This window comes from Hevea brasiliensis, chromosome 14, assembly GCF_030052815.1.
Source record: "Hevea brasiliensis isolate MT/VB/25A 57/8 chromosome 14, ASM3005281v1, whole genome shotgun sequence".
NCBI classification, from domain to species: domain Eukaryota; kingdom Viridiplantae; phylum Streptophyta; class Magnoliopsida; order Malpighiales; family Euphorbiaceae; genus Hevea; species Hevea brasiliensis.
The window spans coordinates 4,940,087-4,962,506 of NC_079506.1; the positions used below are offsets into that span (position 1 = coordinate 4,940,087).

The 22,420-nt window shown below is 32.8% G+C and overlaps 2 protein-coding genes across 26 annotated transcripts in view; one reads left to right on the forward strand and one right to left on the reverse strand.

Annotated features, from left to right (window-relative positions):
- The first annotated feature begins 5,838 nt into the window (after positions 1 to 5,838).
- LOC110663053 (putative disease resistance protein RGA3) overlaps positions 5,839 to 22,420 on the forward strand; it is a 60,403-nt gene continuing 43,821 nt past the window's right edge. The window contains exons 1-14 of one of the 24 annotated variants that reach the window (XM_058133316.1): positions 5,937 to 9,203; positions 9,422 to 9,556; positions 9,689 to 9,792; positions 9,936 to 9,991; positions 10,101 to 10,289; positions 10,367 to 10,454; positions 10,796 to 10,870; positions 10,966 to 11,622; positions 11,794 to 11,893; positions 12,045 to 12,127; positions 12,229 to 12,321; positions 12,427 to 12,495; positions 12,759 to 13,145; positions 13,392 to 14,060. In XM_058133316.1, coding sequence (XP_057989299.1) covers positions 6,195 to 7,175 — 981 coding nt within the window. In that variant the 5' untranslated portion in view covers positions 5,937 to 6,194 and the 3' untranslated portion in view covers positions 7,176 to 9,203; positions 9,422 to 9,556; positions 9,689 to 9,792; ... (9 more) ...; positions 12,759 to 13,145; positions 13,392 to 14,060. The other 23 variants (XM_058133317.1, XR_009142987.1, XM_058133314.1 and 20 more) reach the window with 23 other exon arrangements.
- On the reverse strand, positions 15,868 to 18,966 carry LOC131168735 (cysteine-rich receptor-like protein kinase 44). Of its 2 annotated transcripts, none has more exons than XM_058133301.1 (7): positions 17,947 to 18,966; positions 17,690 to 17,812; positions 17,375 to 17,496; positions 17,066 to 17,276; positions 16,716 to 16,953; positions 16,473 to 16,629; positions 15,868 to 16,338 (listed from the first exon to the last, which is right to left on the reverse strand). In XM_058133301.1, the coding sequence occupies exons 1-7, from the start codon at positions 18,755 to 18,757 to the stop codon at positions 16,021 to 16,023; spliced, it is 1,980 nt and encodes a 659-aa protein (XP_057989284.1). In that variant the 5' UTR covers positions 18,758 to 18,966; the 3' UTR covers positions 15,868 to 16,020. The 2 variants fall into 2 exon arrangements, with proteins under 2 accessions (XP_057989284.1, XP_057989283.1); XM_058133300.1 differs by having other exon boundaries at positions 17,375 to 17,502; positions 17,947 to 18,965.

Consider the following 22,420-nt stretch of genomic DNA (forward strand, 5'->3'; position numbering starts at 1 on the left):
TTTGCTTTCAGCCAATGTTTACATCTGCTAATAAACTGTAAAATTAAGAAATTTTTATGTATAGATTTCAAATCTATACCTTTAAATAAGTTTTAACATGTTATGATGATCTTTTTGATAAAGAAAGTCTAATTACGAAACCTTCTTTATCCTCATTTTAATGTTTCTATAGTATTTTCTTACGTCTCTATATATGATTGTTCAACCAAAACTTATAAAGCATATATATATGGCTATAAATTTTCTATGTTTTAACTTTTATATAATCAAAATTGAATTTGCTAATTATATTTGCATATTGAAAGTTTGAAATCAACTTGAATAATTCAGTGGAGTCCACATTTTTAAGAAGTTACAAGGAATTTTTCCAATAGGAAGATCAAATAATACCATTGACATTGACTTATTTACAGCCACCCAAATTTGTGGTGATAATAGAATGAATCTTTTAAAAAACAATTTATGTACTTAATTTTTCTTTTTCTTTTTTTACTTATTGTTTGTTCACATTCATTCATTGATTGAACTAATAAGAAGATTTTTTTTATCAATAAATTTTAATTTAATTATATTTAAATCATCTTTAAAATTATAATTGATTAAATATAATAATAAAACAACATAGAGAATTTTGAATCAAAATCTTAAAATTTAACATTTATTTAAAATATTATCTAATGAAAATGCTAAGGAAAGTTCACAAAAAAAAAATTAACATTTTGCGTATAACTCCAAAGTTTACAATGACTCTTCTTTGCCATTAAAATCGGATAAATTTTAATAATTGTCCTTGAACTTATATAATTATAACACTACAGTCTTTTAACTTTAAAATGTAATATAAAACCTCTTAAATTTTCAAATTTTATACAGTAAAATTCCTTTGACTTTCAATTACTGATTTTTCAGTTACAAATTGATGTGAATAACTTCCGCATGGCGTTTAGTCAATATTTTTCTCTTTTCTCTTATGTAAAGTGTAAAATTATTCTCTTTACGTATGAAAAATTATTCTGTCTATAGAAAGGAAAATGATTCAATTTACACATGGCTTACTTGAGAGATAAAATAGAAATACTGATTAAATTATATGCTAAAACTGTTTAAATTAACATCTAACTGAAAAACTGATAATTAGAGGTTAGAAGAATTTTATTATATAAAATTTAAAAATTAATGAAATTTTATATTATATTTTTAAATTAAAAAATTATAATATTACAATTAGATAAATTTAGTAGTGCTTATCAAAATTTATCCCATTAAAATATAATATTGACTTCCAACAATGTTCACATTTCTGTAGGGGAGAAAGTCCGCATCATTATCATCACAGAGACAGATGTTTCTCCCTGCAATAATTCAAGTGTAGGACATGGTTGAGTGCAATATATCAAATCGATACGTCCTGTCACATTATTAATTAGTTTCATTATTATTTGCCTTTTATTTTACTTTTGATCATTATAATTAATAAATAAATATCCCAAATATACATTTAATAAATAAATTTTGATATCTCTAATGTTACCCATATAGAATATGTTTTAACTTTTATTTAATCCATATTAAAAGTCATAACTAATTATATGTAATCTGCAAATTAATAATTTCTGGATTCCTTTCAACAGTTAGGTCTCGTGTAAGGAATTGTAATGTGAATTTCCTAAACTAATTTAATAATGAGAAATTCAGTAGAATCCACAATTCCAACAAGTTGAAAGGGATTTTTCTTCTTATCTTAGATATTGTAAATAATGGGAAACGTTTTTATTTAATATCAGTTGTTCAAAGAGTAGGCATTATAATTATACATGTTAAATTTTAATTACATTAGATATATCAATTTCTAGGCCTAATATTTAAAAAAATTCAAAACATTACACGTTTTTGTAATTATAGTTAATTTTTTTTTTGTTAATTTTAGCATAATTTGAGAATTTAATATTATTTTTGCCAGGCCTAATTATAAAATTTAATTATATTAGTTATTCATCCGCACGCTACATCGGAGCCCGGGTGTAGTGATAAATATGCAAGGGTGTAGGGCGTTCACCGAAAGCGACGCGCCATGCCGACGCCCGGGTGTGGTGTTAAGTGAGCAAGGGTTCCCACATCATGGACGGGTATGGGTAAAGAAGTTAGTCCATAGGACAGATAATAGAACAAATAGTGGAACAGAACACAAGATAGACATAGAAAATAATAGAAGATATCATAGAAGGAGACCAATTAGGAAGGAGCAGGATAGGAGGAGGATCAGGGTTGGTACTTGGAATGTTGGATCACTTACAGGAAAATTAATGGAGCTTGTGGATACCTTGGAAAGGAGAAGGGTGAATATTGCTTGCATTCAGGAGACTAAATGGGTAGGAGAGAAAAGTAAGGAAGTGGGTAATTCAGGGTACAAATTGTGGTTTACCGGAAAGGAGAGAAACAAGAACGGAGTGGGTATAATCATAGACAGGACATTGAAAGACGCAGTAGTAGCTGTGAAAAGAGTAGGAGATAGAATTATACTAGTAAAGCTAGTACTAGACGGAGAAACAATAATTATAGTTAGTGCTTATGCCCCACAAATAGGACTAGACAGTGAGAGTAAACAAAGGTTTTGGGAAGATATGGATGATTTAATGCAAAGCATACCGAATGAAGAGAATGTTTTCATTGGTGGAGATTTGAATGGACATGTAGGAAGTGATAGGCAAGGTTATGAGAATGTTCATGGAGGTTTTGGTTTTGGCAGCCAAAATGAAAAGGGAAAAAGTATCCTGGATTTTGCTATGGCATACGACCTAATACTAGCAAATACCTACTTTATAAAAAGAGAGTCACATTTAGTGACTTTCAAAAGTGGGCAACATAGAAGCCAAATCGACTTCCTCTTAACCAAGAAGACAAATAGAGCTCTATGCAAGGATTGCAAGGTTATTCCAGGAGAGGCTTTAACAAGTCAACATAGGTTGGTGGTCTTGGATGTCAAGTTTAGGAACAATTCAAGTAAGGTCAGAAGAAATAGTGTAGCTCGAACAAAGTGGTGGGAGTTCAAAGGAGTAAAGCAAGTGAAGTTCAAAAATGAGCTTCTCGAGTCCGAAGTATGGAAGCTAGATATGGAGGCCAATGATATGTGGATACAGATGGCATCAAAGATTAGAGAAGTAGCTAGAAAAGTACTTGGAGAGTCTAAAGGACATGGACTACCCTCAAAAGAGAGATGGTGGTGGAATGAGGAAGTACAAAAGGCAGTGAAGAGAAAAAGGGAATGGTATAAGAAATTACCTAAATGTGATAATAATGAGGCATATGAACAGTACAAGATAGCAAAGAAAGAGGCAATTAGTCAAGCAAGAGCGCAGGCCTTTGAAAAGTTATATGAGAAACTTGGAACTAAAGAAGGGGAGAAAGATATTTATAGATTAGCAAGGAGTAGAGAAAGGAAATGTCAAGATCTCAATCAAGTTAGGTGCATTAAGGATAAAGAAGGAAAAGTGTTGGTGAAAGATGAGGACATTAAAGAAAGATGGAGAAATTATTTTAATGATCTCTTTAATAATAGTCAAAATGGAAATAGCGTGAATATAGATTATAGAACAATAGAAAAGAATGTAAATTATACTAGAAGGATTAGATCTTTAGAAGTAAAGGAAGCACTTAAGAGAATGAAAGTAGGTAAAGTCTGTGGACCCGATGAAATACCAATTGAAGTGTGGAAGTATTTGGGAGATATGGGAGTGGCATGGTTAACTAAATTATTTAATAAGATTCTAAACTCAAAGAAAATGCCTGATGAATGGAGGAAGAGTATTTTAGTACCTATTTTTAAAAATAAGGGAGACATACAGAGTTGCTCAAACTATAGGGGAATTAAACTCATGAGCCATACTATGAAGTTGTGGGAGAGAGTTGTGGAGCATCGACTACGTCATGATACTTCTATCTCTCTCAATCAATTTGGTTTCATGCCCGGTCGTTCAACTATGGAAGCGATCTTTCTCATTAGAAGCTTGATGGAGAAAAATAGAGATATGAAGAAAGATCTACACATGGTTTTTATTGATTTGGAGAAGGCTTATGATAGTGTTCCAAGAGAGGTCTTATGGAATGCGTTAGAACAAAAGAGGGTATCTATTAGGTACATACAAGTATTGAAAGATATGTATGAAGGAACAACTACTATACAAGAGATTTTCCGATCTCAATTGGATTACACCAAGGATCAGCCATAAGCCCTTACCTTTTTTACATTAGTTTTAGATGAAACATATACAAGAGAGTATTCCTTAGTGCATGATGTTTGCGGATGATATTGTTCTGATAGATGAGACACGAGAAGGAGTAAATAGGAAGCTAGAACTTTGGAGAAGTACTTTAGAGTCAAAGGGTTTTAAGTTAAGTAGAACGAAGACAGAATACATGCATTGCAAGTTCAGTGAAGGCCAAACTGGTGATAGGGAATGAGTTAGTTTGAATGGAGTGGCACTGTTCCAAAGTAATCACTTTAAATATTTAGGCTCAGTCCTTCAAGTAGATGGGGGATGTGAGGAGGATGTTAGTCATAGGATTAAAGCCGGATGGTTGAAGTGGAGACGTGCCACGGGAGTTTTATGTGATCGTAAGATTCCCAATAAATTAAAAGGAAAATTTTAGGCTATACTATATGGTAGTGAGTGTTGGGCACTGAAAGAGTAGTATGCATCTAAGATAAGAGTTGCAGAGATGAGAATGTTAAGGTGGATGAGTGGCCATACTAGACTAGATAAAGTCCGTAATGAAAGTATTAGAGAAAAGGTAGGAGTGGTGCTAATTGAAGATAAGTTGAGAGAAGGGAGATTGAGGTGGTTTGGTCATGTGAAGTGTAGACATACGGAGGCTTCAGTTAGACAAGTAGAGCACATTAGGCTAGAGGATAGAAAGAAAAAAAGGGGTAGACCTAAATTGACTTGGAGGAGAGTAGTACAGCATGACTTAGAGCATTACACATTTCTGAGGATTTAACCCAAAATCGTTCAGAGTCGAAAAAGCGAATCCATATAGCCGACCCTAAATTTTTGGGATAAAGACTTAGTTGAGTTGAGTTGAGTTGAGTATTTATCCGCGTGTTACACAAATAAAAAAAAATTTAGTAAAATATTAGATAATGTAATATTTTATAAGTACATTCCATTACTAGTGAGATTGAATTATAATTAATGGGTGCTTCGAAGTCCACAGGTCATATTATTATTTCTGTTCTTAATTTAATTATAGTTTTTATTTCACTTTCCTTTTTCATTATTATAGTTAATATATAATTATTCTAAATATCCATTATTTTTCCTTTCCCCAGAATATATATATATATATGTAGTGAGGGAAAGAGTGATAAGGTTTATCGTGTTATCATGATTAGTTAAGTTGTTGTCGTTGTGTATACTTTGTAGTCTCCTGCTTGTTCCTACTTTCCCACTGTATATAAACCAAGTGTAACGTGTACATATATATATTATCTAATGCAAACGGAATCATCAAGTTGGACTAATCATGGTATAGTATCAGAGCCTTTCATGGCACACCATGTCATCCTCTGAAAGCATTGTTTCTTCTTCAACCACTTCAACCATGCCACAGCCTTTCCCGAATGTCAAATCAATATGGAATAGTTTGCTTTAATATGAGAGAATTTTATTTCCATTCCCCCTCAAATAATTCAGTATTAATAGGATTTTGTTTTCATGGAATCCACACAGTTTACAGTACCAAAAAATTCATCCATTAAATCTGCTTTTACCTAAAGTTGATAAAGAAAATGCTTGTAGGATAAAGAGTGAAATATTTTTGTATTTTGCTTTTTTAATTATATTCATTCGCACCATAATTTTACTTAAAAGCTGCTGGGAGAATTTTACTCTCTTTGTTTGTAAGATTTATTTCTTTCACCTTCATATAATTAATTCAGTATGTATTGAATTTTCAACTAGGTCTCCACATGGTTTGCAGTACGTTACAAACAGAGTGAGGTCTCTTTTTTTTTTTTTTTCACAAGACCCCACACAGTTGTCCTTAAAGAAATGAATATCTCCTTCAAGAGCCTAAATCCTTGATATAAATATTTCCAATGCATTTTCAATCTCCACGCATCTTCATAATCCTTCTCTTCAAACCTTAATGACTTCCCAATTCTGACTTACCTTCACTTTCCACTCACTTGAAAAGCAATGGCAGAAGCAATTCTCTCCGGCATTGCTGTGGAAATAATTCAGAAGCTGGGTTCTCGAGTTCTTCAAGAGACTAGGCTCTGGTGGGGTGTCAAAGGGGAGCTTGAGAAACTCAGGAGGACAGTTTCAACTATCCAAGCTGTGCTTCATGATGCAGAGCAGCAGTACTGGCAGAGTCATCAAGTCAAAGATTGGGTTGACTCGCTAAAAGATGCTTTTTACGATGCTGATGACTTGTTAGATGAGTTCTCCACAGATGTTTTAGTGAAGCAGATGATGAGTACTGGCAATAAAATGGTGAAGGAGGTACGCCTCTTCCTTTCAAGCTCAAACCCATTTGTTTATGGTCTTAAAATGGCTCATAAGATTGGAAAAGTTAGAAGTAAATTAGACGAGATTGTTGCAAATAGGAATTTTCACTTAGAAAATCTCCCTGAGAAGACATTTCCTATGGTTGAAGAAAGAGAGCAAACTCACTCTTCTTTACCTCAAGTAGTTGTTGGCAGAGAAAATGATAAGAAGGAAGTTATTGATTTTCTTCTGTCTTCTAGTTATAGGGAGAATGTGTCGATCATTTCCATTGTTGGTCTTGGAGGCTTAGGAAAGACAACACTTGCTAAACTTGCATATAATGATGATATGGTGAAATCAAATTTTGAGCTTAAAATGTGGGTGTGCATTTCGGAAAAGTTTGATGTCAAAATAATTGTTGAAAAGATTTTGGAGTCTCTTGATCATCAGAGAACTACAAATCTTCAAATGAATACCTTGAAAGATCTTCTTCTTGAAAAAATTAGTGAAAAAAAATATTTACTTGTTTTGGATGATTTGTGGGATGTTGATTCAGGAAAATGGTTTAAGTTGAAGGATTTGTTAGTTGGAGGTGCAAGTGGAAGCAAAATCATAGTAACCACACGTCATAGAAATGTTGCGGAAGTGATAAGATCAGAAAAAACACGACTTACAAAAGCTACTTCCTGATGATTCGTGGTTTTTACTTAAAAAAATGGCCACTAAACCAGGGCAAGTGATTAGCTTAGAACATGAGAAAGCTGGAAGAGAAATTGTGGAAAAGTATTGTGATGGAGTCCCTTTAGCCATAAGTGTAATAGGACGTGTATTGTATTTTAAAAATACAGTAGATGAGTGGCAAATTTTCAAAGAAAAAGAACTTCCAAATGTGAATGAAGGGGAAAATAGTATTATGCAAACTCTTAAATTGAGTTATAATCATCTACCTTCTCATATAAGGCATTGTTTTGCTTATTGTAGTTTACATCTGAAAAATTATAAAAGTAGTATAAACTATTTGGCGAGTCTTTGGATAGCTAGCACAAGGATTTATTAAATCTACGGTTTCAAAACAAAGTCTTGGAGATATAGGCTTAACATATTTCAGGAATCTTGTGTGGAGGCTTTTCTTTGAAAAAGTAGAAGAAGATTCATCAGGTAATTTAACATTTTGCAAAATGCATGATTTGATGTATGATCTAGCTAAGCTAGCAGTAAGAGAGGAAAATATTTTACTAATTTCATATGAAGAGCGTGTTCAAGAAGGATTTCGACACTTGTCCATTGATTTTCAAATTGGTCATGGGAGAAAGTTGCAAATTGCTTGCTTGATATGACAAAGTCGCGAACATTTATATCATGGCCAGAAAAGCAAGATAAAGAAGTAGAATGCCATGAAATTTTGTCCAAATTAAGTTGTGTAAGGGTGTTGATTTTGCGTGGTATGGGATTTGAGAGAGTGCCACCTTCCATTGGCAAATTAAAACTTATAAGGTTTCTCGATCTTTCTTTTAGTAAAGGCATTGAGATCCTTCCTGATTCCATTATTAAACTCCGAAACCTGCAAACTCTGTACCTATATGGTTGTGAAAAGCTTAAGCAGCTGCCTAAGCATGTGAAAAGGTTGGTCAATCTCAGGGATCTTGGCATTTCGGGATGTGTTAGTTTGACTCATATGCCACGTGGGATTGGTCAACTCACTTCCCTTGAGTATTTGACAACATTCATGTTGGCCAAAGACAATGGAGTCTCCAAGCATGGTGGTGGACTCAGTGAATTACGTTACTTGAATAATTTGAGACGAGAACTAGAGATTTTTAATCTTCAGTATGTGAAAAATCCAGCATCTGAATTTAAGGCAGCCAATTTGAAAGAGAAGCAACACCTTCAAACCTTGACATTGTCATGGAAATTGGGAGGTGGCTATGATAATAATAGTGATAGTGGTCCAGATGATGTTGAAAATGATGAAGAAATGCCATTAGAAGAGCTGCGGCCACACCTTAATCTAAAATCCACCCTAACCTCACTTCTATGCCTCTCATTCCATCTGTCCAACATTTGGTATTGATAAATGCCAGCAAGAAGTCATTGGAGGACATACTGAAGATGAAGATTTCGGTGTCACGATCTACCTTTTCTGGTTCTTCAATTTCCCCTTCTCAATTGAAAATTCTGCAAATCGAGAATATTGAGGATCTAGAATTTCTGCCAGAGGAGTTGCTGGCAAATCTCACATCACTCCGACGTCTTAATCTTCGGTATTGTCCACGAATAACAAATGTGTCTTCTGCTTTGCGGCATCTAACCTCCCTTGAGAGGCTTGTCTTCTTTGCTTGTGAGGACCTTGATTTATTTGATTCAGAGGATCATAGTGATATGCCATGGGAGTACCTTAGAAGCCTCGAACAGCTCATATTTGCGGATTTGTTCAAATTGGCGTCACTCCCAAAGGGTCTTCAACATGTTCCCACTATGCGAAAACTCACAATCGATAATTGTCCTAATTTGATATCTTGACCGGAATGGATGGGAAGTCTCACTGAATTACAATATTTATGGATTAGAAAATGTCCTCAACTGTCAGAAAGATGCAAAAACAACATGGCTGCTGATTGGCCCAAAATTGCTCACATCCCAAATATTAGTATTGACGATAGATGGATGCAATAGGATGGCTGTTACAAACTACGATCAGAAGAATCAGACTTCTCTTGGGTATATGCTTAACCTTTTCAATGTGCATTATTTTTTTGGTCTATCTAAGAAGCATACGCTAGTTTTTGTCATTAAATTCTTGGATTTTCATTTTTTTTTATATCGATGTTTACTGATATCTTGAAATTATTATAATTTCATTACTTTAATTAATTTCTGTCGCAAGAATTTATTCCTGGCTCTTTATCATTTTTTTTTTCCTTCTCCTTGTCGTCCAGATAGGATGTAATGCTACTGCTTCTGAACTTTAGGATGGGGATTCATTGAGTAGCTTCATATATGAAATTTCAATGAAGGGCATTGTCATTTATCAACTTCATCCACGAGTTTTTACTTCTCTTCATATTCCTTTTGTAAGTTAAATCAATAGCCTGCCATATTTATTTGGCACTTACCTGCTTGTCAGCAAGTGTTCACTCTTGATTAGAAAACTTAAGACCACGATTCCTACTTAATTTTTTAATTTTTTTTTCTTGATTCTCTAGTTTTAACTGGATTTGCTACTATGAAGAAGTCCCATAATCCCTTGCAGTTTTAGCTTCTACACTTTGCAAGAGAATTGGTTTTCTAAAAATAAACTGATAAGCTGGTAAGTGCCTCACTTAATAAAACGATGAACTTCCCTAAATTTTTAGCTGAAGCATGATTTATTGTTGTTCTAAAAACGATATGCAGTGCCTTTCTCTAAATATGATCTTGTTGTTCATTGTCAATTTGATGCCTTTACCTCAGGGGATGCCCAAACTCACCTCAAAGCAGTTGTTCATAGATGTTGATGTTGACAATTGGTGAGTTAACTATGACAATTTCTTGTAGTTAATTAGTCAATTTCATTTGCAAGAGTTTATTTCTGGCGTCTTAATTTTTTTTTCTTTTTTCGCATTGAAAAATATACAGCTTCTAAAACTCTAGGATGGGAATCATTGTGGTCAACAACTTCTCTTCACCTCATTCCTTTGTAAGTTAAATCAACAACATATTTGTACTGCTAAATGCAGAGGTAGAAAAAGTATTGGTTCTGAAAGCAAATTGATATTCAACAATATTTTCTTCCAATCTAATTTACAAGTTCCATCAATTAGTGTGGTAAGTAGTACTCAGTTTTTTCCCAACATTTTTTTTGGTTATGAACAGTTTCCCTGATATTTAATATGGTTTTTCAGGAAAAAATTACCATTTCAAATTTCTTCCAAAGAAAAGCAAAGCATTTGCCCATAGTGATGCCTTATCTTGTGCAATGTGTTATGGAAGGTACTGAAAGGTCCTTTGATTCTTCATAATATTTATATTTTCATCTTTTATTTATTTGTTCCTTCTCTTCGATTCATAAATTTATGTAATTGTGGAATTGGTTGTACTTTTTATTACCAAGTCATTTTTTTTTCCTTGTGTTAATTTGACAACATAAAATGAGCAGAGTGAAATTATGCATTGGTTGACTGATATGATTTTCTAACTGGCACATTCGGATTTTATACATGATTCTGTTTTCAAATGAATGTTATAATTATGCCACTCAGTCTATTAAGTTATTGATGCATACTTACCAGTAGGTATTACTATTTCTTAATTTTGTTTTCTTGGTTCTCTAGTTTTAACTGGAAGTGCCACTACTAGAATTTCAGCTTCTACATGTTGCAAAAGAATTATGCAGAAATTGACAAGCTGTAAGTGCATTAGTTGATAAAATGATGAACCTCCTTATATTTAAATTTTTTGGGTAAAGCATGATTCTTACTGTTTCTCTAAAAACGTAATGCAGAGCCTGCCTCTAGCCTGAAGACGACTTTTTGGATTGGAAAGTATCTATCTGCTTCTGCAAGTTAAGATCTCTGTTTCATCTCATTCATCTGTAAGTTGCTGCCTACCTTATCATGTTCCTTTTATTCTATTTCAAGTGCTTACCACTTTTACAGAATTGAATGCTTTGGTGAAAGAATCATGGGCTGCAACGGCAGAATTACATTAAAAAATTGATCTCCTTCAAAATTCATTGGTTTCTAAATTCTAGGTAGGCACAAAAGTTTGATAGTTTATAACCGCTATCACAAGCATGATTCATTTTCTTTCTTTGTTTTTTATTTTCGATAATTACATTTTTCTAAATTTACTTATGAACAAATAAATATATGCATTTGTTCAGATTTCTCCCAAATCTAAAGTTTCTGCCATAAGGTTTTGAAGTATTTATCAATAATTACCCCAAATTGAAGTTTCATCTTCCTTGCCTAGAGAAACTGCGGATTGCAAGGATTTTCATCTGTGCAATAACGAATGCAGCATGCTATATTCCTCTGTTCTCTTCGTAATATTTATTATTTAATGAATGGAACCTATTGGCAGTGGATGAACTTCAACTTGCTGCCACTTTTTAACAACTTCGGACTGTAGAATTTCTTTATTGATTTCTTGAGATAAGGTACAACTTCTGATTTGTCTTTCTGCTATGCGGCATTTGATCTGGAAGAAACATGCTCTGTTTGATGATCCTCTGTTTTTTTCTTTTTCTTTTTTTATATATAACTTTCACATTTTTAATATATTATTTTCATCTGTTTCTTCACTAAAGAAATCATTTATGTGATTGCAGAATTGTTGGAAACTTTTGTCACAAGATGCATGAGATCTGGAATGTTTGAGGACTTAAGGTTGTTGAAGATTAAATCCAATAAGAATAAGATTTTATGTAGGTATTCCACTTTTCATGTCTTGTCATATTTAACTTTCCTATGTTACATAAACAAACTTAAAACAGAGTAATTACGGAAGCTCTATCAAAGTATTTTGTGAATTTATACTGTTGGGCAATATTAATTCAAACATGGTTTGTGATCAATGCAGCGAGTGGAGGAGCTTCACTGTTTATCATTTAGTTTCAGTCTGTCCTGCAGATATTGTGAATCAGTAGATTGAGGCATTTCCATGTAATTTTTAATTGAGCTATGGAATTTCAAATAAGCATTCTGCAACTATTGTCTTCAATTCCAGAGTTTGGAAATTGATGACGGTTCTATCTTGTCAAGAGATGCCACAGAAGAGCCATTGTGAAGTGGTCTCTCTTGTGCAAGAAAGTGTTTGTTTTGGTATGCTCATCACCTCCACATGCCTTAATATGAACGTAGTCTAAGTATAAACTATTTATTCTTCTTTCTCTCTTTTTTTTTTTGTAAAAAAAAGTCCATTTTCTATTTTTGAGAGTCTTGTGCATTGTGCAAAATTTCAGTCTATATGGACCCAGTTGCAATTTACACTTCAGAGGAAACCTTGTGGGCACAACAGTGATGCAAACATGGTACTCATCTCACTTCTTTTCTCCAAATGTTAATTTGACGACATTGAATGAGCATGGTGACATCCTATCTGGTGGACTGATTTGCTTTTCCAATAGGCACATAACAATACGAACATTGCTCAGAGTTTTACAAATGCCTTTTGGAAATTGGGAAAAGGTGTCTTTGGGATTCATATGAGTTTTGGGTTTCAATTATTTAATTTATTTTTACACTAATTTTATGCTTGTGTCTGTGTGTTTATGTGATTTATAAACATTTTCAGATGAACTCGGTTATTGTGTTTTTCTTTTGTGTGGTGAAAGAGAAGCATATGCACATCCATCGATCATAGCGAATCTTGTATTTGCAAATAGTTGTAATTACTCTCTCTCTCTTACAAGGCAAGTACATCCTGTTTTCTCTTCTTTAAATTTTGTAAGTTACTACACGACTTATTCAAATCGATATAGTCTTGAAATCACATTGAACATATTAAATATGATTCCTAGTTTACTTTGTAAACCGACAAGATTTTTTTTTTTTTCATGAAGGGTCAATTGTTCACCATTCCCAATGACTTTACATCATTGGTTCTCTCCTAGTTTACATCGTTTATGCAACGGACATTCTGTGTGAATAATGACATGGATCATTGACCCATAATTGAAAGGTACTTCTTTTGTTTTATCATAAAATCTATCTTGCAGTAGCTAGCAACCTTAATGCTTACTGCTCTTTTTGTTGTTGCACGAGCATGCAACTTGGAGGAGTTATTACCTGCTCTAGCACAGAGTTGATCAGATGGAGTTTTCTTACAGATATGGAGTATTTGCACATATTTTCGATCCTTTGCTCTTCTATAAAATTGGGAAATGCCTAGTGAATAATTACTTCAAATGTGTGTCTTTGTCTCCAGGCCTGATGCAAACATTTGGTTCAAGTACATTTTAAGGATCATAATTATGATTGCTCTTCTATAAAATTGGGAAATGCCTAGTGAATAATTACTTCAAATGTGTGTCCTTGTCTCCAGGCCTGATGCAAACATTTGGTTCAAGTACATTTTAAGGATCATAATTATGAAAGGGCTGCTCAATTGCTTGCACAACCATATCAATGGAATATCTAGAGCTTGCGTGCAATTTAGTATCTCGTAAGAAATGGAGATTTTGATTACAAATTTATATCTTCTCTTCACACTTTAATAAAATTCTGCTTATTGAAAAAGGGAAAAATAAATGAACAGCACAGAGAAAGCTTATTGGTAGAAAGCAGTTTCATGCTTGAAAGCATTCTTCTGTCATAGGGTTGTTTCTATTTTCATCTACTGCAGAATTGTTTGGACATGATCATAGGCCGAGTCAAGTCGCATACAAACTAGCAGATAACTATGAACAGAGTTGGAAAACAACTGAAATCTATCATTGTGGGACATGGATGAAGCTTCCTCTACTTGGATTTGGACATTGACTATGAGTTGGTGGTAAAATATGAAGAATTTATATTTCCATGGAAAGGGATTGTAACCTTTCAGACAAAATGAATGATTTTTCCTTTTAATTAATTTGTTATTTTCTCATCTAAATGAATTTCTATGAATGCACTAAGTTTGTTCTTTAAATTATCGGAAAAATTAATGGTTGGCACTAATGGATTTCAAACTGAAGCGTTCTATATTATCTTTTAATGCATGATTCCAACCCAAATGATATCCATTACCGTTGCCAGATTGATAACTAAGCGTGAAATCTGAGCTGCCTGCACAAGAAAGAATAAGCCTGAAATCTATTGGGTATAGTTCCGCAATTTATTGTTTCTCTGCAATAATTTATTATAATTTTTCTTTTAGAAAATAAATTAAAAGACAATATATGTCAATCATTTACCTAGCATTGGCAATAATATATTAATATTATGCATTTTCATCACTTTCCAGGAAAATAAGGGCAGGGCCTTATTATATTTGCTACTTGGCTTCTCCAGCAGCTCTTTGACAACAACATATATATAAAATCATATTCAGATTGACTCAGAAAATTTCCTGATAGATATTCTGAATGAAGAATTAATACAAAACACCATAGAGATAACTCCATATATAGCATCCTCAGCTGCTCAGAATTTATTTTAATTTTCTTCAATATATTCCTTAATGAAATTCAATGAGCATTTCCTGCCAAGGAAACAACTCCATATATAATAGCATCGCCACATGAGGAGCCCACACTGTTTTCCTACAAATTAAGAACTCCATATGTAACACCCCAATTTTTGAAAAAATATTAAATATGGTTATTCAAATTATTATTTGAATGGAAATAAAATTTATAAAGTTTTGGGGAGAAAAATTTAATTTGAACTTGGACTTGAAAGAAACATTTTAGAAGTTTTGGGGCTGAAAATATAGTTTTGGAGAATTCAAGGACCAAAAGGGATAGTTTCCCTTAATGGGCAGCTGGCAGCTGAGGGTCACATGATGGACTCCTCTAGTAGCTTAAAAAAAAAAACAGAGAAAAACGAATAGATTATGAGCTTTTGGATGGGAAATCAACTTTTGGAAGAGTTGAAGGACCAAAATGAAATTTGGTAAAAAAAATTTGGACAGCAGGTTGCAACCCACGTGACTTGCCACCAGGCTCTATAAAAGAAAAAAAAAAAAAAAGAAATGGGAAGAATAATTGGGAAAGAGGAGAGAAGGAAAAAGAAAGGAAAAGAAAGAAAGAAAGAAGGGTAGAAGGAGACGAAGATAAGGGAAGAGGGAGATGGTGCTGATTTTTTTTTAGTTTCTCTAGCAAGAAAGAACACTAACATGGGGAAAAGAAGGATTTTAGTTTAGGATACTAGAATTAAAAAGAGAAAATGTAGAAAAAAGTGAACAGTAGCAGAAACAGGGGTTTAGAAGGGGCAGCATGTCTCTCTTCTGTCCAGGTGAGCTCGGTGTATCTTTTACCGTTCATTTTTGGATATGTTGAAGGTCAATATGTTAGAAGTTAAGGTTAAAATTTGGCAATTTTTCAACTAGTGGATTTGGAGAAATAAATTGTTGAACACAGGCTGTCTGCAATTAAAATTCTGAATTTTGGCTACTAAAATTTGAGGAAAATAAATAGTTAGGATGTTTAGAAAATTATGAAATTTGGTACAGCTAATCTTTAGGATATTGAGGTTTTTGTATAAAAATTTGGTAAATTTTAGACTTGTGATTTATGAGATATAAATTATTTTGTAAGAGTTATCTGATTAGAATGATTTCTAAAAAATTCAGAATTTAAAGGGTTGGATGCATATGCTGATATCTCATGATGTAGAGATAATTTAATGTTAAATTTTTATTAATATTGTATATGGATGTCTTGAATATATGAATAAAATTTGGGATATATGACACAATATTGTAACCAAATTGGAGTTAACTTATCCAATTCATCCCATAAACTGCTTCTTATTACATAATTGATAATATTATATTATATTACTCCAACCAAACATAGTCCCAAAACAAGTAGAAAAAAAATGATTAAAGTAACTGCCATGCTCCAATATTTTTATCGTGGTTCTAACTCTGAAATTGAACACTGATTAGCAGAGAGTTGGGCAGAGCGGCTTTTGGATTGATTACCAGACAGAATTGACATATGTTCGCTATACACAAAATATCCAGGTTTTGACGATGCTGGTAAAGCAACAGAGCAACTATCAAGCATGAGAACCACCGAAGCCATAGTTGGTCTTTTTCCTGCATCTGCTTGTACGCACAGTAATCCTATTTGGATACACCTCAGGATGTCAGGTGTCGAAGCAGCTCCTATCAGAATAGGATCTATGATATTTGAAGCAGTTCCTTCAATCCAATTATCCCATGCCTACACAAAATTCAAAACAAAATATGCATTTTTTTTCTTTTTAATTTGCCCATATCCAATAGCCAATGTAAAGAATTAAGGATAGAAATAAAATTAAATAAAATTGTTTTATTAAATAAAATTGTTTCACTTACATAGGTTATAAGGTCCCTCTCTTCTTCTTCTTCACCATTACGGAATTTATTGCACTTTTGGCCACTAATAATTTCCAAAATCAATACACCAAAGCTAAAAACATCTAACTTCACTGAGAGGATCCCTTGAAATGCGTACTCTGGAGCCATGTAGCCGCTGAACTTAACCATTAGTCAACTAATTATACTTTTGAAACACTTCATGATTATAAACAAAATTTAACTGGAGATTCTTATACTTACAAGGTTCCCACAATTTTACTTGTAGCATCCTCAGATTGATCTGTTGGAAACAACCTTGCTGTTCCAAAGTCTGAAATTTTGGGATTCATTTCTTCGTCTAGTAGAATATTACTGACTTTGAGATCACGATGAATAATCCGAAGTTGAGAATCTTCATGAAGATAAAGAATTCCTCGAGCTATGCCCACTATAATTTTGTAGCGTGTGCCCCAATTTGTTAGTAAACGCTTCTCTAGATCTACAAATTCACAAACTTGCATAATCAATTTTTTTATTTTTCTTTCATGTTAGAATTATTATTAAAATGAAAACATTAATAAATAAATTAATAATTTGGATTTCAGGAATACCAAATATGTAATGGTCGAGACTTGAATTTGGAACATATTCATATATGAGAAGCCTTTCATGTCCTTCAAAACAGAAACCCAAGAGTCTAACCAAATTCCTATGTTGAAGCCTGGCCACTAGCATGACCTCGTTCTTAAAATCAACTTCTTCTTGCTTAGAGTTCCTTGATAGCCTCTTTACTGCTACTACTTGTCCGTCTGAAAGCACACCCTGACACATAATCATTGAAAAAAGAAAGAGATGCAAATCAATATGAATCGAGGAATTTGGTAACTGATATCCTTTCCCGTACGTTGTGGTTAAATTACCTTGTAAACAGCACCAAATCCACCTTGTCCAAGCTTATTATGATCAGAGAAGTCTTCTGTTGCAAGTCTGATAGTCTCAAAATTGAATTTCAAGCATTCTTTGCTTCTATTTTCGTCCAAATCTTCACCTTATCAATGAAGAATTATTATGTATGCATGTAACAAGAACATAATTTAAATAATGATTTCACAAGATTCAAAATTTATTTGCTGCCTTAAGAGCAAGGTTAATCATATGGAAAAATGATGATCTTTTGGTGAATCCAGGCTCTTGCTGTGGTATAACATAATAACTAGTAATTAGTAATAACTTACTTTTGGTTTCTTGCTTGGACTTCCTATAATAGAAAAGGCTGCAAGTGAGGGCAACAAGAGCTGCGAAGACAATTGCAGGAACAGTGATGATAACAACAGTTCGAGTAGTTGCCGTTCCGTTCTCTGTCCAGGAAAAAAATAAATTTCTATATGGATATATATGCTTCACGCGAACTGAGACTGAAATATTATGGAGTGAAATAATGAAACAGTCCTATTGCTTTTGCCAAACCTTTTGGTAGGATATAAAAGCATACCTTTGCTTATTGTATTGTTGGTTGAGGGGGGAGAAATACTGGGTGGAGGTGTTGGAGGCAGAGCATCAGCAATAGAATTGTAGAATGGATACAAATCCCACCGGAAAATACAGTTAGGTTTGTGAACATAACCTCCTTGCTTCCCATGGCAACAAGATTGATAATATCCCACTGCCTTTTGTAGGCAATAGCTGCAATTACTCTGGGACATATCAGGAGTGCACTGCATCAATGCGTATATTTTCTGAAAAGGTGTTAAGTCTGCTTCTTCAGTTGCAAATTTCACCTTAGAAGAGCCCATGGAAGCTTTTGTTACGATGCGAGACATCAAACCGCTCCATGTCTGATCAAACTCTTCCATATTAGATGTGATGTTATTGACATTATACCCAGCATCAGTAGGTTGTAGCTCCAGTAATCCGAAAATTGAGCGGTTTGCGTACCGTAGAATACAAGGAGGACCCCCACCCCATGAAATTGCTTCTTTCTGGTTAGGACACTTTTCAATTAATTCCGTAATTGTAGTATTGACACACTTGGAACAAGCATCTGATGGAGTGTCTGCTCTGCAAAGCACCAGACCATAAACTTTATCCGTGCCTTGGCCCACTGTGGCGGTGTAGAAACCACCATTTGCCGTGACATTTGAAGCTAGAGAAGAGAGGACCAGAGCCCGGTTCTTTGCATAGGTGCTATTGGTTGTGAAGTTTCCTGTCTCATAACAGTACAGGGCATTGGTGAGGCAGATGCTTATAAGAAAATGGAAAAGCAGAGATACAAAATTTGTGAGGCTGATTGAACGATTATCCATGGTAGTTTCTATAAGTCACTGAAATAGGATGAGAAAAACTGGCATTTTGGCGTTGCAGAGATTGGGAAGAAAATAGCCAAATGCTCTGTTTAAATTGCCCTCAAAAGCTCAGATATTTTCCCTATTATTTGACATTGACAGTACCTTCAGTCCACAGCGTAGCAACTACGGCTGCCATAACCTTGAATCATGAAGTCAAGGTCTGCGTCCATCTGCATCAGCGTGTAGATGAAGTGTAACTAAGTGGAAAAAAAAATTGGTTTGATCAATAATGTTATGGCACTTGGAAATTAAATAATAAATTCTTTGTTAACGTACAGGACTGGATTGTGGTCCACAAAAGACACGAAGCCTGTCATAATTGCTTGATTGGCAGCACTAGTCACTAAATGCCTGGTCTAAATAATATCCCGCTTCAGAGTCTTGGTCTAAATTAATAATCACTTATCAGAAATCATTGAGTAGTTAATTGGTTGGAGGACTGGCCCTCGGGCCTTTTAATGCAAAGTTCTATTGCATTTTAAAAAAATAATAATAAATAATTGGTTAGAGGACTTGTTGGACCCGTACTATTTTTCCCAGAGGTAGAAATGTTACACATTGGACCAACTAGCCTAGACCCAAAGCCTAACAGTCAGCCTAATAGTAAATAAATGTGAATTACAATCATAAACACCTTCGCATTTAAGATTTTTTTTTATTTAAATTTAATTTATTATAATTTAAAATATAAGAGAGATTATTTTTATATATTTATATTTTAAATTTATAATAAATCAAATTATATTAGTATGAAAATAAATCTAGAGAGAGCATTGGGATGCAAAGGCAATAGGTTTTTAATGATTTCTGTTTTTCTTTTATCCCACTTCCATCTAACTAAGGTAAGCCAACTTTCTTTGAAAAAAAAAGAAGAAATTGCTGGTAGAAATGTGTGTAAGCTGGAGAAATTGTGTGTGGAGAGAATGAGCTATAAAAATTGTTGGAAGATGAAGGCTCAAACACAAGCGATAATAAAAAAGAGATGAAAGAGTTATCGAGTGAAATAAGAATGTATAGAGATTCAATACTCTTGAATGAATTCTCTATTTCATTTAGAGTAAGTTTTCCCTCACATTACATTTCTTCTTCAATGACTATATATACATGTTTTTTTTTAAAAAAAAAAATTATATATATATATATATATATATATATATATATATAAAATAAAGTTTATTTTTTATTTTTCATTTTATATTAATTTTTCATTTAAAATAAAACATAAGTTAATTTTACGAATAATTAATTTATATAAAAATTTAATTTAAAATGTAATTTTTGAAAATATTTATAATTTATAAATAAATCATACCTTTAATTATTTATTTATAATTATATATGGTCAAAATAAATTATATTAGATCATATAAAGGTGATCTTTTTTGTAAACTTTTTTTTAAATCATTTTAAAAGAATATCAATAATAATTTATTTATTAAAAAATGTTAGCATAAAAAATAATTTTTTTACAAATTATAGGTTATAATATAAAAAAAATTAAGAATTTAGTAAAACGTATTGTTTGTTATTAACTATTTTTATTATTTGAAAAAGTATATTATTATTCAATTAATTTTTTTTAGTATTTTATATTTAGATAATTATAAATATAAAAATATTTATATTTGATAAAGAATATAGTTATTTTTACATAAGTATATAATTATTTAAATATAAAAATTATTTTATTTTTAAAATAAAATTTTAAAAATTAAATTATTTCAAATTAAAAAATGTAATTAAATTAGTAATCGATTTAATAGTGGAGAGTAATCTATCTGTTAACGGAATTAAAAATTTAGATTAAATTATTTCTCATAAAAAAATATGGGAGCTAACTTATAATTTCTAATATGCCTAAAAACGATTTTATAATTTATCCCAAAAAAAAATATTTAAAGAAGTTTGACAGGATAACTGATATTGGGACTTGCTTTTGATTCTCTTCCTCAGGAACCATGGGCCATAGCGGAGTAATATTAAATTAATATAATAGAATCACAATTACATTATATTATCAATTATATTTTAATTAATACAATAATAATTACACAAAAAATAAAGATTAATTATTTTAGTTTACTTATTTCGTTGTCATTACTAGCTTTCGGCCATGGGCCAATGCCGACACTATTCTGTCCAGTTTCGGGTTGAAACAAGCACTTGTCTCTGGAACTAAAGGCTCTAAATTGGCAATTCCAATGTCAATCATTATATTTACTCAAATGGGTTTAGGTCCTTTAATTCCATGGACCATAATTGATGGTTTAGGGCCTCCGATCCTTAAAATTCGATTAAGTCAATCTAATTATTGAAATTGAAGATTTCGGTTTAGGTTTGATTATGGCTCCCACTCGATCTAATTCTAATTAATTCAATGGTATTTTTTTTTAATTTTTTTTTAATTTTTTTTTAAAGGAAAAATATTGATTCCAACTAAACCAAATTGGAATAGACTAATTTGATCCGATTCAGTGGAGAGGGAGAATTTGGCTATTTCAATTTAAGGATGGTTTGAAGTCAATAATTTTAGTATGATTTCAATTGGATCATTATTTCATGGAATTCAATGATTGAATTTTTTTCCAAAATTTAATTTTTTAAAAATTAAAATAAAAAAGTAATTTGAACCGAATTGAAATGTTTAAGATTAAGGGGGAGGAGCTGGGACCGGGACTGGGACCGGGATGCAGGTTTTGACAATGCAAGTAGAGCAACAGAGCAACTATCAAGCATGAGAACCACCGAAGCCATAGTTGGTCTTTTTGATGCATCTTCTTGCATGCACAATGATCCTATTTGGATACATTTCAGGATGTCATGGGTCGAAGAAGCTCCTTTCAGAATAGGATCTATGATATTTGAAGCAGTCCCTTCAATCCAATTATCCCATGCCTACACAAAATTCAAAATAAAATATGCATATAATTTTTTTGATTTGCCCATATCCCATAGCCAATGTAAAGGAGAATTAGGCATAGAAATAAAATTGTTTTACTTACATAGGTTACAAGGTCCCCCTCTTCTTCTTCTTCACCATTACGGAATTTGTTTCACTTTTGGCCACTCAAGAGTGAATTAAACACAGTTCATCTCTGAGCCTATAATCTGTTATGTGCAATGTTGAAATTGCTTCCATGGAATTGTTTTTCAAGGTTTGATTATGTTTAATGTTTACCATGGCATGCTATTGAAGTAAGGTTGAGTTGGAATATAGTGATATGGTGAAAATAATACAGAAAAAAAAAAATTAAAATAAGAGGAGGACCAAGTAACTGTGTAAGAGTTACCTATTAAAACCAACCTCCCCTCTTAGCCTCTCTTATTCCCAATTTCTTTCTTCTTTTTTAGGGTGGATAGATTCTCCACTTATTATCCTTCAATACAAAGCAATCATGGAAGGAGAGGCTTCAGTTGAGTGTCAAGATTGGGAGCTCCTAGACAAATCCAACGTCAACCTGACCAATTCTGGCTAATTTATGTGGTGATAGTCTAGCTTTTGGTGATGTTGCGAAGATGATCGAGGGTTCTGAGTTTTTGGGTGACTATAAGCTAAGCTACATCAACCATAGATAGGTATAAATCCAAGGTAATGAAAATTTTTCGTTCAATTTACATACC

Bases quoted from the DNA above. Each gene is read 5' to 3' on its own strand.
- LOC131168735 (XM_058133300.1), bottom strand. From the start codon at position 18,757: ATGGATAATCGTTCAATCAGCCTCACAAATTTTGTATCTCTGCTTTTC. The intron at 16,954-17,065 runs GTATTCCTGAAA...GTGAATTTGTAG, and splicing joins TCTCGACCATTACATATTTG to ATCTAGAGAAGCGTTTACTA. The intron at 16,339-16,472 runs GTAAGTGAAACA...AATTTTGTGTAG, and splicing joins AGAGGGACCTTATAACCTAT to GCATGGGATAATTGGATTGA.